Raw genomic sequence first — 18,639 nt, 5'->3', positions numbered from 1 at the left:
CTGCTGATCAAAATGAGGCCATACTTGTCTTCATATTTTCAAGGTGTTGATTCAGAGCTCATGTCAGGAGTCATGACTTGAGGTGAGGATAGGAAGGTTTATAATAATATACTCATATGCATTTTCACCAACTGATTTTGAAAGTTGGTTATATTTTAAAACTAATTTATTTTGCATCATGGGAGCTGTCTTTGAAACAACTAAAGTTTCATATCCCTTTGGATCCTGGTCATATTTGGCAGTCCCCATATCCATCTCTGCACAAAGAGATAGTATGACAAGTAGGAAAAAAATAAGATAGAGGAGATAGGAAAACTGTACATTTGATAAGAAACATTTATAATGTAAGAAGCATTTATAATGTGTTTTTCTTTTTTGTGTATGCTCTAGTAATCATTTTCCTGATGCTGATACGGATATTTATAATGGTGAGAGAATATTTGTGAACCTTTAGTACTATCTGCAATTCTGTAGTATTTGGCCTACAGTGTAATCAAAGCGTCATCTAAGTCCAACAGAGAGATGTTAATTAAACAAATATAGGATGCAGTAATATTATATCTTCATTGAACACATTGAATTGATATTCACTATTATGGGAAAAACATGTAAAATTCTAATATAATCAGCTCTCAAGTGGATCAGTGATATTGATTGATTAGATTTATAGGGCCATCCAACTAGAACAATGTGACTTTGAGCATCATACAACAAAACTTCTAATCAGTGAGATTATCAGATGTGATTTTGAACAGCTTCCTCATTAAACACACACATACACACATAGACATGAAATTGTGGCCTTACTTTAAGTGGGCAATTTATGCAAGATAGCCTAACAATGGGCAATATATTTATTTATTCTATAGTTCCTATAGCTGCCCCATCTCAATCAATGACTGTGGGTGGCTTACAATTCCAAAACTATAAAAACAAAACAATAAAAAGCATTTTAAAAACAATAAAAATGTACTTCCAAAATGATGTGCAAGATTGTTAAGCTGGTACAAGAAATATTGGGCTGAAGTCATTATTGCTAAAGGAAATGCCACCAGTTATTAAATCTGATGCATTGCATACTTTTTCAACAAAGATTATGAAGTTAGCTTAGTATGTTCAGTGGAGATATGATACCATATGCTTTCTTATGCATTGTTTGTTTAATTAAACTCTTTTTACTGATTAATAAGAAACTCAGTTCAGTTTGTAGGTTACAGTCTGCAAGATGATGGATTGTTCTAAAAGTTCACAAACTCTTGGTTTCCATTGTATATTAGTTTACATAAAACTGATTACTACGTAACTATTTGTTTGTTTTTTAGGAAACATTTTCCATGTTATACTCAGCAGATACTTACAGAGCACTGTAATGAAGTATGGTTCTGTAAATTCGCCAATGATGGCACTAAACTAGCAACAGGATCCAAGGATACAACTGTTATTATATGGCAGGTTGACCCTGTAAGTATCATTCTATAGGGCAAACTTTTTCCATAAAATTAAATGCTTTTTCCCCCCCTCAGTTTGATTTCCAGTTACTATGTCATTTTTAAATATCTTGGCATGGTCTGTTTGCATGCATTTTTGCCTTAAGCTTTTTATCTCTTGTTTAATTTATCTGCTTTTTTATGGAAAGTATAGTCCAACAAAAGATATGCAAATTAGCTGTAATTTGAATAACTGCAATATTCTGTCTCAATTTCTTGTATAAGAATAAGAACATGAGCATTCTTTGTGATTTGGTGACCAATTTCAGAAGCCAAAAAAACACAGATAGGAAAAAAATAGCTGTCTTCCAGTTTTCACTAGGTACTTTGCAGTAGCCTTCCACTTATTTAATAGTTGCAATAATAATATTCCCACTAAATTATTGAAATAAAGACTTGGCGTAGTCAAGAATATCCAAATATAATAAGTTCAATTCTATTGCAAATATTGCAATTCACAAAAAATACACCTCAAATTGTGGTTGAGTAAATTGCTTAGAATATACAGTAAATTAACATCTGTAGCAGTTTAAAATGTTCTGAAAAAAGTATTTTTAGGCTTACATTGAATTGATGAGTTGTTGAAAGTAAGGTAATCTCCTATTTGTCTTATTTTCCTCTAGTTCTTTTTTCAGTATTCCAAAACTTGTGTTACTCCTTTTAATTTTACGTGTGCATGTTCATTTAGTAGTTACAGTAAATATGTTCCATTAATAATTAATATATGAAGAAATTTAACATTTTAAAATTTAAAAAGCTTAAAGTTTAAATATACAGTGGTGCTTAAAAGTTTGTGAATGCTTTTGAATTTTCAACATTTCTGCATTAATATGAACCTAAATGTTAACCGTTTTCCACACAAGTCCTGAAACTAGGTAAAGAGAACCAATTAACCAAATGAGTCCAACATACTTTTTATTTATTAATGAAAATGATACAAAGCTACGTATTTGTGTATATACAAATGGGACCCAGAGTAAGCAAAAAATCATTTTTCTCATGTATATTTTATTAAAAAATGTTTCTAAAGCTATTACTTCTTCTGTTGTAATTATGCAGATTAGACAAATAAATAGAATTTTCCCTTTTTGTTATGCCAGACAGTGGTGGTTTTTGTTTGGTGCTCTATACCTTATTTTCTTTCATGTTTCTTTTTCCATCACAGTACTATTTTAATCTAGTTGAGAATATTTTGCTTTGCATGAATTAGCCACTGACATTTTTAAGAGAGTTATTGGTTACCTCATTTTTGGTTTTTCCCAGTGTAGCCTTTCCAGACTTCTGGACTTCTAGATAGGAAAAAATGAGTTTGTGTCAACTCTTTTTTTTTTTTTTAGATAAGTGAACATTAAAAACCAATTTTCTGAATTTTACTTCCTAATACGTTGCTTTGCTAAATGTTTTGTGGGATTATGAGAATAAATTACTCTTTTAGATAAGCTACTTAAGCTATATAAAAGGCTTACCAACCAATTAAATTACTCGAATGTTTATATTTCCTGTTTTTAAAGGATACACATCAACTAAAATTGCTCAAGACATTGGAAGGCCATGCATATGGTGTCTCTTATATCGCTTGGAGTCCTGATGACAACTACCTGGTTGCCTGTGGTCCAGATGACTGCTCTGAGCTTTGGCTCTGGAATGTACAAGTAAGAATGATAAATGTGTAGTGTTAGCATGCCATATTAAATAGCATAGATATATGGACCATACTCAGGTTATTTGATACTTTTAGAGGGAATCCTTGGCTATTATGGATGTTAAGATAGCCCCATATGGAGCAACATTCTGAATGTTTTTAGTGTTTTGTCTATAGGAAGCCATGGGGTAAGCCCTTTATTTTCTTGTTTTTCACATTAAGGCCATGAGAGTATAAGTAGTAGCTACTGTCTTCCATCCAACATGCTCTACTGTTTGGGAGGCGGTTGTTGGAAAACATTACTTTAGAATGTATTTTATTCATAGATGTGTGAGTTAATAGCAGTATGCTGGGCACACCTGATATTTATATTTCAGTTTAAGGTAAAAGACAGGTTGAGAATAAATGAAGATAAATTCAGACTGGGTGAGATATTAATGGTGGGAAGATTTGAAAGTGATATCACCTTTCTTCTAGACAAGAATTGTATTTTCTAGAACATCAATTACTGGCATTATGCTAGAACATAGCCAAAACAGCATTTTGAAGCATTTTTAAACTGGTCCTTTTGATTAAATATGAACTTAAAGTAAGAATGATCTGAGTTATGTACTGTAATAACTTTTAGTTGGTTGTTACAAGTTACTAAGATAACTTTAAAACACGTTCTTTGTAATACTATTTTTGTTTAGAACTTTAAAATTATTAAATTGGGAACTGCTCCTATAATTTTGGGAATGAACTGAAATAAGCCTACCATATTGGTGGTACATTATAATAGCACTATATTTGTTAATTAGCGTAATTGATTTGATAATTAAAGGCTTACATAGCCTACTTACTTTAATGTATATTTTTGCTTTATTGTCTCACCACACGAATTGATCTTTGTGTTCTAAGTTTATTCTGTCCATTGGAAACAGTGCTGTTTCGGCAATGGCCTTCTTGCTTGGGAACTCTCTGAAATTAATCCAACTTCACCTTCTAAAAATCTCTAGAAGCTGGCTTGTTTTTAAAGTGATCCCTGTTATTATTTTGCTGACATGTTTTTTTTATATGGTGTGTGTGTGTATCTCACAGGCTTACTTGCCCCCTCCCAAGTGTACTGAAATTAAAATTGCCTGAAGACATTAAGGAAGTTTGATTTATGCTAAGTACTCAGTAGCTACTTTATTATATATCTGAAAGCACTTTTGGATTTTTTCGCCAATTTTGTAAACAATAATTAGACAAATGGTATTTAAGTGTGTCAACTATACTGATGCCCATATATATTACAATTTCAAAGAACCTTAACTATATAACTTCATCTGCAGACGGGGGAGCTAAGGACAAAGATGAGTCAGTCCCATGAGGATAGCTTAACCAGTGTGGCCTGGAATCCAGATGGAAAACGTTTCGTGACAGGAGGGCAGCGTGGGCAATTTTACCAGTGTGTAAGTTGGAGTGGGCAACCTTGAAAGCCAGTGGCTACATTGTTATTCTTATTTACTTGTTTGCAAAGAACTACATGGGGTGTGTGCATGTTGAAGCCACTGGAGTGGGTGAAGATAGAATTTTCACTCTGTTTTGGGGGGCTTTCCATGGGTGCTGTGGATTGGGAGTTCACTGGAAAACAGATTTGTTAAACCTAGAAAAGGCTCAACACTTATTTTTTATAAACAAAAAGGATAGAAACATTTGGGGAATTCAGGCAATCCACCTACACAGATTGCCCATTCCTGCTATAAAGAAACTGGTTTTTTATTATGCCTAAATGCATCGGTACCTGATATAGGGACCCTCACTGCTGATGTTTTTGATGTGCCTAAAAATATTTTTTCCAATGAAAAGCTCCTTAGAATTGGCTTGTTACAAATGTTTGGTAAAAACCATGTTAATATTAATGGATCTTATTACCTGAAATATATATGAAATTGTCTATATTGCTGTTCTTACAAAAAAAAGGAATTCCATGATGTCAGTCAAATAATGTATTCAACATGATGTACCTGTTCATGTACTAGAGCTTATGTTGGCATATAATCAGTATGTATAATAAGGATTCTCGTCATTATAATTATTGTCATCATTAGCTAGTAAACATTCACATGATATAAACAAAATTGGTAGGTCCAACCCATGAAATGCAAAATAAACCGTCTATATCCTGCATTCCTTTCTACATTTTTTAAGCAAACCAAAAGTTGCATCCCTGAATATTCATCAAAAACAAAACAGAGTATGTTAAAATGACACTATTCCTGTGCGCGCCCCCCCCCCCACACACACATACACTGTGGTCTTGAGGTTGTGAACCATCGGGCCCTACTTAGAGAGGCAAGAAACAAAGTTGCACAGAACAAAGTCTGCTTTTTAAATTTTGAGTGACACCCATGGAATCTGTATTTACAATACAACCCCATCTGTTTCATGATGGAGGTAAAATATAATTTTCATGTTTTTGGTAGCTTTTTATAAGTGTTTTACTTTATCTATTTCCTGTCTAGGATTTAGATGGTAATCTCCTAGACTCCTGGGAAGGAGTAAGAGTGCAGTGCCTGTGGTGCTTGAGTGATGGGAAGACTGTGCTGGCATCGGACACACACCAGCGAATTCGGGGTTATAACTTTGAGGACCTTACAGACAGAAATATGTAACTATATTGTTTTTCTATTGCACTAGATAAATTAATCCTGTGGTTGGCTAAACATTTAAACTGAGCTAATGAAAATAATATTCCATATGACTTCTGGATCAGGTGTTAATTCTAAATTGGGCTTTTGAAAATAAAATCCTATATAAATAATAATATAAATGTCAGGAATAAATAAATAAATAATAAACCTTGAAATGTGAACTACTAGTGCAGTCATAATTGGGCTCATTGTGAGACTCCAATGATAATATTGAAACTATATTTACATTTTTGTGCAAATGATAATTTTGACTCATGATTCTAATACAATTGTTTATATTTTCAGAGTACAAGAAGACCATCCAATTATGTCTTTTACTATTTCAAAAAATGGCCGGCTAGCTTTGTTAAATGTCGCAACTCAGGTAAGGGGATATTGTTGTTGTTTTAAATATGCATGCTCTTTTGAGAAATATTTACAGTTTTTCACACACACAAAAAATCTTATGGCAAATATGCTCTGCAACCTGGCTTGTCAATAGAACTCTAACTATGGTTCTTTCTTGTCAGAGTGAGAAAGGTCAGAATTTCTTTACTTTGTTCTCATAGTGGCCAACACAATGAGGCCTATTGGCAGTGTTCCTTTCTGAAAAGCTGAATGAAAAAAACCCATTAAATTACTGTGGATAATTATGCATGAACCTACATTGATTCTTTTTCTTCTAATTCAGAGGAACTTGTTTGGAATCACTCAATGTCTGAGGACTGCCATACCAAAATTCAGTTTCAAATTGATACTTTTTTGCAGTGCAATTTAAAAAGATTAAAAAGGGTGGGAATGGGAGCGGATGAATAATTCCCATTTTCATCTTTAATTCTCTAAATTTGTTACTTTTGACTATTTGCCTTTGTATGATAAGACTGATTTATATTTGCTGTTACTATGTTGCTATATTTTTCTTTTTGATCGCTATTTGTATTTTATTTATTAGATTTTTATCCAGTTTCTATTATTTTTATACACAACTCAAGGCACTGAGCATACCTAATCCTCCTTCCTCATCCTATTTTCCCCATAACAAGTCTGTGAGGTGGGTTGGGCTAAGAGTGGGTTGGGTTAAGGCAAGACTAGAATTCAATCTCCTGGTTTCTAGGCTAGTGCCTTGCCTTAACCAATAGGCCACTGTTGTATTGCATTGCTATACTTTTGTAATATTTTTATCTATTGGGATTGGAACGTATGCTGTTTTGAAATGAAATGCCATATAGGTAGTCCTTGACTTATGAGCACAATTGAGCCCAACATTTCTGTTGCTACGTGAGACATTTGTTTTGCCCCATTTTATGACCTTTCTTGCCACAATTGTTAAGTCAGCGGTTCTCAACCTATGGGTCGCGACCCCATTTGGGGTCGATTGACCATTTCACGGGTTGCCAAGCAAGGCTGTCCGCCATTTTTTCCCCCTTTTCCGGCGGGTGCCTTACCTCCCTTGAGCTGGGCCAGCTGGTGGTTGGCCTGTTCCGTCTCTGCCGCTTGCCAGCTATGCCTCGGCCGGCATAGGGGGCGGAACCACGCATGCGCGGCGCTCCCAGGCAGGGAAAGTCCTCGACTTATGACCGGTTGGGTAGTCCTCGACTTACGACCGGTTTAGTCTTCGACTTACGACCGGTTTAGTCCTCGACTTACGACTAGTTGGGGGTCGCGGCATTAAAAAGGTTGAGAACCACTGTGTTAAGTGAATAACTGCAGTTGTTATGTTAGTACAGATAGTCCTTGAGTTACAAATATAATGGCACCTGCCCATTACAGTTCTAACATTAATTGAATCACATTAAATGAACTAGCCCCACCCCTCTTCTCCCCAATGCATTTGTTAAATATGGGAGGTCTGTAGGAGAGACACATACTGCCTCTGGCCACCAAAGGTCTCCCCTCACCTACTGAGATATCCCATGCTCCTCTTCCCACCCCTTGGGGTCCCCATCGCTGTTTGGGCCTTCTCTCCACCCCATTTAATATTTATTTGCTACATATATGTAGGGATGTGGGTCTATACATATGTTGTTCATAGTATGTTTAGGTGTGCGTCATGTATGTGTTTCAGTTTGAGAGTGGGCAACTAAATTTCATTTTTTATGTGTGCCGTTGTGCCCACAGTAAAAAAATGACAATAAAGGTTATCACCGATCGCTCACTTACGCTTGGAAGATCTCCAGTGTTCTAGATTAGCAGTCCTCAATCTTTCTGGCTTTGTGAACTGGCGGTGGCAGTGTGGGATGGTTCCATGCCTGCTGCTTGCACAAGTGGAGCTTTGCACGCTCGCCAGCTGCTTGCCCGGCCTGGTGCCAAACGGGCTGCGGCAGGGGGGGAGTTGGGGACTTCTGCTCTAGATGATGGTACAAAGCTGTTTTCGTTAGATCTCATGTTCTTACACATGCTTCCATCCTCTTTGGAAAAGTGTTCTTAAGCAAGTCATCACAGTTATTAAGTGAATCACATGGTTGTTAAGCAAATCTGACTTTCTTCCATTGACTTTGCTTGTTGGAAACTGGCTGGGAAGGCTGCAGATGGTGACCACATGACTCAGGGATGCTGTAACCATCTAAAGTATATGCCATTTCCCAAGCACCCAAAGTTTATGTGATGGGGGGGGCGCTGTGATGGTTGAAAGAATGATGAGTGGTCATAATTGTCACTTTTTTCAGTGCAATTGTAATTTTGCATAGCCACTAAGGGTCCTAGGTCAAGGACTACCTGTATACCTTCCAGTCCAAGAGGACTCTGAACAATTTACATTCTCTTTCTACAGATAGTGTTAAAATGTAAAACTAGTATCATAAAATGATGAGGACAATCCTAGGTGGATGTTCTAGCTTATATTAGGTCTCCTCTTAAGGCTCTCTTTAAAAAGTCAGACTTTAGCAGTTTTCCCAAAACAACAAGTTAACTATATCAAAAAGTCTTTTTATTTCTCCAGTTCAAGTAGTTAAATCTGTTTTGGTTTGGTTTTTTAAAAAAGAGTTGTATAAGGAAATGAAGCTTGCTTAAAGCAAAATGTTTGCAATTGATACATTTGAATAGATACAGTGGTTGGCAAATACAAGAGGGCTATGGGAAGTTTATATTCAAACATTATCAAGTAAAAGGCAATTCATGCAATATCTTTTCTCCTCTCTACAATTTAGGAAAAGACCCAGAGTAGTAGAACATGTATTTTTCTTAAGAAAGATCCCTTGTTCGGTCCCTGACATCTCTTGGAGCAACAAGGAAATCTTACTGAAAGCTGAAAAGGCTATTATCAATTGGTGTGATGTTTTGAAACAGTTAAAATGGCTTCCTATATTCTGCTTTACCTTCCCACATGCAAAAGCATCTACTAGAAGCTTTAAGATGTGACACATGGTATAGTGGGTGGGGAGAATTGGAGAAATTTTTATGGTACCTGGTCTATGTGGGAAACAGCATTTGCTCACATTTTACTGGTGATTGTTTTCATACTGCGGCCCCTATATCATTTATTTCTCTTTCCTGAAGATTTCCAGATAGGAGCTTTCAGGAAATGTAAATGGGTTCTTCTTTGGGGAGAAATAAGAAGAAAAGTCCTGCTGGATACAAGACATGTGCTCATGTGATTTTTGCCTGCGGAGAAAAATAGTCCTTTTTTAGTTTTATATTGATGTAATAATGAATCTTATTCAGATTAAATTATATTATTTCTATCATGCTTTTTGTCCTCAGGGAGTTCATTTATGGGATTTGCAAGACAGAGTTTTAGTGAGAAAGTACCAAGGTGTTACACAAGGGTTTTACACAATTCATTCATGTTTTGGAGGCCATAATGAAGACTTCATCGCTAGTGGCAGTGAAGGTAATATTTTTTTAAAAAACAAATTTTCCCTCTCCCTCTCTCTTTGTCTCTCTCTTTCTTCTTCTTCTTCTTCTTCTCTCCCTCTCTCTCCCTCTCCCTCCCCCCTCCTCCTCTCTCTCTCTCATATTCAGGCATGTACTTTCTGCATTAGTGAATATTATAGTCTTCTCACTCTCTTGAGTTTTAATAAACAGAGTGGGTGTGCCTTACATTTCCATAAATTGTGATAATTAAATACTCATTAAAAAAGGATTCTACTTCAGAGAACAGTGGGATCCACAAGTAGAATGTGTTATACCTTTTTTGATAGTAACATCTATAATTTTGATATGATTTGTACAGTACTGAGTACCGTTGCTCTGAGATATTAACTTTTATTTGCTATAGATGTGTTTTCTAAAGGTAGGTGTGGGTATGTAAATTCATATGTCATTTCAATTATTATCAATTATGGTAAGAGAATTATGGTCTCCTATATTGCAGCAGAATTTACTGTATTCAGTATCTTCCATTGTGAGCAATTTGAAACAAATATGGTTGTCTTTTAGCAGATTCTTTTGTCAATTATGTGAGAAGCCAGTTTATCAAATGTCCCAAAGGTGCTTTTTTAAGAAGCAACTGGACTTTTTGTTTTTCTTTGAAGACATTTCGCTTTTCATCCAAGAAGCTTCTTCAGCTCTGAAGAAGCTTCTTGGATGAGAAGCAAAACATCTTCAAACAAAACAAGAAAATCCAGTTGCCTCTTGAAAAAACACCTTTGGGACAACCATGACCTGGATGACTGAGAATCTCCATAGACATTTAGCTATGCAGTTTATCATATGTTCTTGGCATTAAGGGTGCTGATTCACTCAGCTCTGTGTTGCTAGTAGAACTGTAGCTAATACAGAGTGGGCAACAATGCTCCTGTACCCCCAAAACTTCAGGAAGATGTGATTTTGGTCTGAACAGGAGTGCAGTCATAGGTTGAGTCAAGAAAAATAGTATCTTAAAGCATTATTTGTCTTTAACTGGTGAAATGCTCAATTGAGAACAGCACCTTTATTGGACCTGATATTAATAATTTGCCATTGTAAATATTTGTCAGTCCTTATATGCATGCATTTTTAACTCCCTTCCCCTTCCAAACAATCTCTGGCCCAGAAATATCTGTAGCTCTGTTGACTTTTGGTGTATTGAATAATTCATACACCACTTAGGACAGCATGGACAAGTCACTTAGCTACAGCCTACTGTTTGTTTGACATGAATATGCCGATTAACTTATCCAGGTCAACTTAGAACAGCTTTTTATTTTTTTCATTTTCAGTGTCTAAAAACTACCCAGCTGTAGTTGAAGCTGATGGCACCTTATTTAGATTCGGACTGCCTGAGGCTGTTGCCTCTTTGCACTGAATTGTTGCAAATATAGCTGCTGTGAAAGTCTCTATGTACAAAAAAAGTAACAGATTTAAATGTCATAACCTCTTAAATGTAAAGGTATGTTTTCAGCTAGGTAGGCATTTCACCTACCAGCCCCAAACATCAAATGGTCTACCCTGGGAGTAAAGTTCACATCTAATTCTGTAAATAAGCATTAAGGTACCATAAAAAACTCGCATGGGAGTAAGTGCTAAGTGTTGTTGCCTTAAGATGAATAACGATCCTTGAAGTTACGCAGATAATGTGTAATCAGATTAAATTTTTAATCAGATTAAAATTGGCAGAATAAACAGAAATATAAACAAGGGTGTTTGATGTAATTTAGATGTCATGGCACTTATTTTTAAAAATCTTATATGAGTAGAAGGATTTGTAATACTTGGGAAGAGACTAAAATACTTTGGATCCTTTATCATTGTCTGGATTTATTGTTAAAGCAAATGATATTAACACCTTTGCACATCTTAAAGTTTTTCTTATGGTGCTTCTATTTAATCAGATATTTAAATAAAGCCACAAACTTATTCTAGTACTTAGCAAAAAATATAGTTACTGGCAATTACTTTGATATGTGGTTTTTTTACAGTGCAGACGGTTGCACATGTAAGATTTCACCAATCCTTGCTATGATCATTTGACTTGTGTATCAGGATTAGCAGTGGCATAGAAGTTTCCATTTATATGTTCAGCTTTGTAAACATATATGAGTGTAATAGAATGCACCAACAAGTTACAGCTGTAAATTGCAATTTGGCTGTGTTGTGAACTTCATTCAAACGGTGAAATGGATCGCTTATTGGCTAAAATTTGTTTTTATTGGGCATTATACTTAAAGCCAAACAAGAGCTATCTGCATGTGGACTGGCATTGCCTGGTTTCTCCACTATCTTTTTGATGCAACAGTAAGTGCCTGAATAAGATACCTCACAGATAATTTAGTGTAGGATGGCTCACTAAAGTCATAGATAAAGTATCATGTTTAAAAACATTTTATTTTCCAATCATAAATGGAGTCCTTTATGCAAAAGGCAGAGGGTTTTCTGTGGAAATCTCCATACCTATCACTAAAATAGTCAAATTAAAAAATTCAAGAATTAGAATCCAAAGCTTTTCAATTTTGTATTTCAATTTCAGTCTTATATGTAAATGTACTATGAGTCAAAATTAGCATTTAAACTGACTCCTAATTAGTTAATATAAATCCTGCCTTTATATTTAATTCTCTACAAATATCTTCATTTTGGAAAGAAAATCAGTACATGCTATTAGTTTAAATATGGAATTTTAAAGGCCTTCTTGAAACTGTTGGATGTAGGATTCAGCAGTTTTTGGTTTTGGGATATGCATGGAAATTTTTAAATGGAAACATGGATCATCAAGTTGATTACAGAGCATATTTTAAATTTTAGGATGGATCTCATGTTTTTTTAAACCTATCTGTCTTAGATCATAAAGTATATATTTGGCACAAACGTAGTGAGCTGCCAATTGCGGAACTGACGGGGCACACACGTACAGTCAACTGCGTGAGCTGGAACCCACAAATTCCATCCATGATGGCCAGCGCCTCTGATGATGGCACTGTTAGAATATGGGGACCATCACCTTTTGTAGACAGCCAGGATATTGAAGGTAAAAAAAAAATAAACTAATTTTATGAGAAAGATTTTAAGATTCAATTATCTTATGTTAATATTTTCTTATTGCATTTAAATACAGTGATTTGCAAAGTTTATGGTGTATGCATAGTTTAATCATACAGTGAAAAGTTTGAATAGCCTTAGGTATCTTCTAGTCCAGTGATGGCGAACCTTTTAAAGAGTGAGTGCCCAAAAACCACCCCGCACACTTGCCCACCCCCCTACTCCGCCTTCCGCCCCGTCCACTCGCAGGGCCACCCACCGCCTCCATGGCCCACCGCAGATTGCCCAGGTGACCCTGCAGCACTATGGTGGCCATGCCCTCCACCCACGCCATGCAGCATCATCTGCGCACGATGGGGCACGAGGGTAGAGTCTTGCCCCGGCTGCCATGTCCTTGGATGCGCTGCTCTGCGTGGACCGTGTCTGGGGGCAATTCTCCAGGGGGGCTGCTGGTGAGGGGGCCGTGAGGAGAGGCGGGGCTGGGGTGACAGCGCATGTGTCCGCAGAGAGGGCATTGAGTGCCGCCTCTGGCACGCATGTCATAGGTTCGGCACCACTGTTCTAGTCCAACCTTCCGCCCAATATAGAAATTGATCTTATAATACCCGCCCCCCTCCAAATGGCCATCCAGCCTTGGTTCATATGTCTCCAGCAAAGCATTTTGCTAGTATCATAAAATGTAAGGTCTGGAAGGGACAGGGTAAGGAGGAATAAAATAGTGGGTTATGTCCATCACCCCAAAAAAAGAAGAATCATATGATTTAGATTTCTTCAGTCCTTTCAAAGATTGTACCTAAGTAATTTAGATCTCGTCCATACCTAAAAAAATTAAAGAACACTACTAAGCAGAGGGCTAGTATTATGTGATTCTAATGGATATGGAAGTAAGGCACAGTCTCTATTACATTTTTCTCAGCCTTCTCATGCCTTTGAGGAGACGTTTCTTGGCTGAATGGTTGGGACCTACATTCAATATTCAGGGCTTTAATACTTAACCTTTTTTCCCTTGCCTGTTCTTGGAGGAATGGCTGTAACCACTGCAAGAGCCAGATGGATTTAGATGTACATGTACAGCAACATTTGACTAAGTTATTCCATATCTCAATTCATATTACTACAGCAGTGACTATATTCAATACCTTTTTCAGTGATACACCTTATGTAGTGACAGGCAAGGCTACAATCTCATATATTTATGTATTTACTAAACGTTGCAGACTGAATGCATTTGTCAAAGCAGAAAGTTTTTAAAAAATGCTAAAGCACATTTCTCTTCTTTTGCAGAATTCATTACTTTTTATTTTTCTCTGTAAAATAGGTTAGCTTTCATATATCATTGCTGGATGACCTCAGACATCAAGGAAATGTTGGACATGGAATATGATTGATTGATGTGGGTTGCCGTGATAGACAAACCACACAAAGATTTTAGATTACTCATTTGATCCAAAGCTAGTTGTGGTTAATATTGAACCACAATTTGTGCTATTCTTAATTGATAAAGACCTTTTTAAATAAGTTTCCCAGGATATGCTCTGTGAAAGTAGAAAGAAATCTTGCTACTTTTACTGTATGATCCTATTCAACACTGGGGGATAGCAGTCACTGGATCTACCTGTCACATCAGACTAGATGGAAATGTCACAGCTTAAATGCTGTTTATTTATTAAACTTCTGCACCACCCATTTTACCCAAGTGGCTCTGGGCAGGTTACAGCAACATAAAAGATTTCCAAGTCAGATTACAGCTGTGGAGGTTTGAATCTCATCTCCCTGGTGTTAATATAAACTACTGAGGTTAGGCTAGATTTTGCAATTACTATATTATGAATGTAGCGAGGGCTTATGAAGCTGCATTAGAAATAGGAGTCAGTGAAATCTAGTAGCTTATGCAATCATGTAAGATCACATTTTAAAGAATTGCAAGCTCCTTTTAAAAATTGCAAAAAATCAGGAAAAGAAGTATACTTTGCATAGTTGATAGACTGGTTATGCTCTGTTGTTGATGGATTGAAGTACTGGTTTATATGTGGTGTAGAATAGTAGATGCTGGCTGTTTGGATAGAACAGTGTTCAGTTCTCAAACTGGATGAACATTTTGTTAAGAGTTAGGATTGCAGCTGTTTGAGTTGGAATTTAAATGGACTCTCAGTTCTTCTCCGGAGGCCAATCTCTTAGGTTTCAACCACAAAGATGTGCTGGATTGTTCCACTGGCACTGCTACTGCCTCCTTCCTTATCCTTGATTGAGCTGAGTTAAAACGTAGCCTTGACAGTATCATCTAGAAAAGTTTGGCAGAGAGGCTGAGCCCATCTTTGTAATGAGTAAATTAAACTTCCTCTTTTTTTCTGTTTTGCCATTTGTATTCTCATAAATTTTATATTATTTTCAACATTATCATAATCCACATCATTTCCAAACAGACAATGAAGTATATACATTTTTGTATCTATGTAAAAACTTCTGCCCAACCCATCTCACCCATCTGTGTTTTGGTACTGCTTTCAGGTTATTAGTCATGGTAGACAGCCATCCTATCCCGAATTGTTGTCAAGTGAGCAACCTTCAAAACTGATTTAATAAACAAAATTTTCTCCTGATTCTGCTGCACTTGTAACCCTTCTCACTTTTGTCATTTGAATAACTTGAGCTCCACCAGGTGGGATTACAGTCGTGCCTGTGCCTTTTCTAATATTTCTAGTTCAAATATATTTGGGAAAGAAAATTATATAAAACGGCTTTAGCATAAAAACTTTCTGAAAACTAAATAGAATCAAACCAATTTGTTGTTAAAGGAAAACTCAATCCCCTCCCTGAAAACCAGTTTGAAAATGGGCTTAGACAGAGGTCTACAGCTCAGTAAATCAGTCAGAGCTCTGTCCCAAGATCTCCTCCTCAGTAATGTGATCCAGAATGGCATATATGCAGTCTGCCCCAAGGTTTCTGGTACACACAAACAGAGAAGCATGTGGGTCACAACTGATTGTGGATTGGAAATACTTCCAGAGTCAATTGCAGAAGCCATGTTTGGTATACAATCTTTGCTGGAATGTGGATTCTGTCTTATCACCTGCCTATAATTGCTATAAAGGAGAAAATTCTCAAGGACTGGTTTCAGCTGATTTGGCAATATACATTGATATGGAAACTATATATTGCCCAATTTTTTTGTCTCTGCGTATACTTTTTCTGTCAATTGCTCTTTCATTCCATTTCATTTCATTTCTTGCACAGCATTGCACAAGAACCTTGTAAAAGCTCTTGCTGGGTAGCCAGAATGAGTGCCATCCTTATTGTTGCTGTTCAGTTAGTTTACAGTAAATTAACTTAATTTACAGTGAATGATGTTTTGTGTGATTAAAATGTGCATATATCATGACTGAGATACACAGGATAATATGGACGTTCTTAATATTTTTTTTGTTTACATTTTATCTCTTCCCCTTAGAGGAATGCAGTAGCATGGATAGTTGATGGTGAATTTGGAGCAGACGACTTCTGTTTAACTTAAATTTAGTCGTATTTTAAATGGCTTGGGATTTGGTGCAAACAAACATGATTGATAGCTGGACAGACATGCTCATCATGAAAATGAACCATTTTTTAAGCCCGACTGGGGCCAAACATTTTACCACCTTGCTTCATAGTAAACAGTTGAGATGAAGCACGTCGTTAGAACGTTGTTGGACACCATGTTGAAGTAACCCCCCATCGGTTGTGAAGAACTGTGCTACATTCAGGCTAACCATTGAACTCCGTATATACATTTTCCCCTTCTGCCATTTTGTCAGGCAGACTACTGTTCTTGTTGCTCTTCTGTGTAATGAAGTTTAAAATGCTTGTTTGGAAAACCTTTTATTTAACAGTTTAGAAAGCTTGATAGAAAGAGTGCTTTAGTCTGAAGAGTACATGTTGGATAGGAAAGTATTTCCTTCTCTTGTTTCTCTGAGTCTGCCTTATTTAGCTCGAGATCTTTGCAGCTTGGTTCATGGATTCTAGCCTTGCCCGTTGCGCAGTATATCCAAATCCAGATGTAAAACCAGTGAATGACATGAAAAGCACTCTCAGTATCACACTTGACAAAAGGTTTTGTACTTTTCACGTAGCTCGTAACCCTATAAATGGGTGAACAGCACAAATTTTTTTAAGAATAAATTATTTATAGCATTAAAATGACTTTGATTTGTATACGTTTGGAAAATAAACCAGCTTAAAAAGTGTCATCTACACGTTAACGCAGTATAATTGGTGCTCCTCTTGAGTGTTGTGTAAGACCATTTGGCTAGAAGGAGTTTTACACAGATTATATAAAGTATTATTTAAAAAAAAGCCTTTGTTTACCAACAAAATAATTTGAAAGGTTTCAGAATCACCAATAAAACTATTACAATGTAATTTCTGAAGTTAATAAAATGAAAATTCCAGATTGGCTAAAAGTTGTGCAATGATTCTTATTTGAAACATTAAAAACTAAAATGGGGATGGAGTAATATTTTAGGATCATTTCCCAAAATTAGTGGATTGACTTTGTGAATTTAAATATGTACATTATACAAATGTTCCACATAATGTTCACCCCGTAATTGTTTTCTCAGGGGATGCTTGTTAATAGTTTGATGTTAGGAATGGGTTGTTGTCTTTAGTTTTTTTATGCAACCCGTCCCCGCCCCCCCGCCCTCCCAAATGGCCTGGTGTTTGCCCTGAGTAACTGTTCTAAATTAAAAGATGGAAAGACACACCTCTGTGTAACAATGAAATAACAACAAATCTTATGGGAAAAAAACCAAGCCCAATCAAGCTAAAATAAATGGAAAGCTCTTTAATTTTGGGAGGAAAGTCCCATATTTGGAAGAAAACGTACATTGCTTGAGCTTAAGCATGATCTTTCATACTCAGATTCTGTGATAAGCAATCACAGTCAGTGCACTTCAGTGTATTTCATAACTCAGATTTAACATGTGCTTCATAGCATTTGATTTAATCAGTTATGTCTCACAAAATTTCTTTAAATACTGTCAAATTAGGAAAGCTGGTACTCCAATTACTTAATGTAATAACTTATTTTTTATAATTCAAATGACAAAAACTGTCTTAGAAGACCAGGCTTACAGAAGTCTTTTAAAGTAATATTGCTTTCCTCTTATGTTCTCTAATAGATTGAACTCATTTTATTTCAGCTCATTTTATGCCGTAGTGTTTCTTTCTGTTTGCTGTAGTCAATTCATATATATATTCTGTTCATTTGACATTAAGTTCTTTTATTTGAAATTGCTTAATAGTTATTTTTGAGCTTCTGTAATTCTTATTTATTACAGATACTTGCAGATACTCCCATTCAACATCTTGAAATGCTTTACATCTCTATAACCAACATGGTACTGGCACTAAAATTGCATATTAACTCAAAACTATTTTAGGAGATTAGAGCAAAAAGTAAGAGTGGCTGAACCTGAAACGGCTTGCATAATTTAATTTCTTCAGGTTATTCAAAGCAATCTGGTGCTTGCAAATAAAATTTCATGCATAGACTTTAATGAACATGTTTGAACCTATAATTTACCCTTCTTTGAAATATAACACTAAAGGGAAACTAAGTTAAAAGCACTGAGTTTTCTTCTAAGGAATTAAAAAAAATACTTGTGAAAGCATTTCAGAAGCTATGCAGTTCTTAAGTAGCTGCTCCAGATGTAGAATTAACATTTGTTGCCAGGCTGAACTTCCTATGACTACATTGTGAGACAAATTGTCCCACAGTGTTAACACTGCTAGGACTTTTTGTAAGTGGACAAAACAGTGTTTTCTGGAATGTAGATTGGAAAGCATCTGTGTCACTTTTCATATAAACTAAAAACTAAATTCACCATTATAAAAAGATATGGAAGAGGCGTATCTGCAATATTCTCATTTTCATACAGTAGATATTTCCCAATCTCAGCTGTAAATTCTAGAGCAATCATTA

At 36.0% G+C, this 18,639-nt stretch overlaps 1 protein-coding gene across 1 annotated transcript in view; it reads left to right on the top strand.

Annotated features, from left to right (window-relative positions):
* The window catches only part of WDR26 (WD repeat domain 26), a 36,033-nt gene extending 18,911 nt beyond the window's left edge, over positions 1 to 17,122 (top strand). Inside the window, exons 7-14 of the mRNA XM_029285329.1 lie at positions 1,323 to 1,461; positions 2,999 to 3,139; positions 4,446 to 4,565; positions 5,619 to 5,764; positions 6,093 to 6,171; positions 9,486 to 9,615; positions 12,484 to 12,669; positions 16,129 to 17,122. Of these exons, the coding sequence (XP_029141162.1) occupies positions 1,323 to 1,461; positions 2,999 to 3,139; positions 4,446 to 4,565; positions 5,619 to 5,764; positions 6,093 to 6,171; positions 9,486 to 9,615; positions 12,484 to 12,669; positions 16,129 to 16,154 (967 nt within the window). The 3' untranslated portion in view covers positions 16,155 to 17,122. The remainder of the gene's footprint in view (positions 1 to 1,322; positions 1,462 to 2,998; positions 3,140 to 4,445; positions 4,566 to 5,618; positions 5,765 to 6,092; positions 6,172 to 9,485; positions 9,616 to 12,483; positions 12,670 to 16,128) is intronic.
* Positions 17,123 to 18,639: the final 1,517 nt, after the last annotated feature.

This window comes from Protobothrops mucrosquamatus, unplaced genomic scaffold (genome assembly GCF_001527695.2).
Source record: "Protobothrops mucrosquamatus isolate PMUCROS unplaced genomic scaffold, P.Mucros_1.0 scaffold_3, whole genome shotgun sequence".
NCBI classification, from domain to species: domain Eukaryota; kingdom Metazoa; phylum Chordata; class Lepidosauria; order Squamata; family Viperidae; genus Protobothrops; species Protobothrops mucrosquamatus.
Note: the sequence above shows the minus strand (reverse complement) of the source record. Positions and strands in the feature narration are given on the sequence as shown.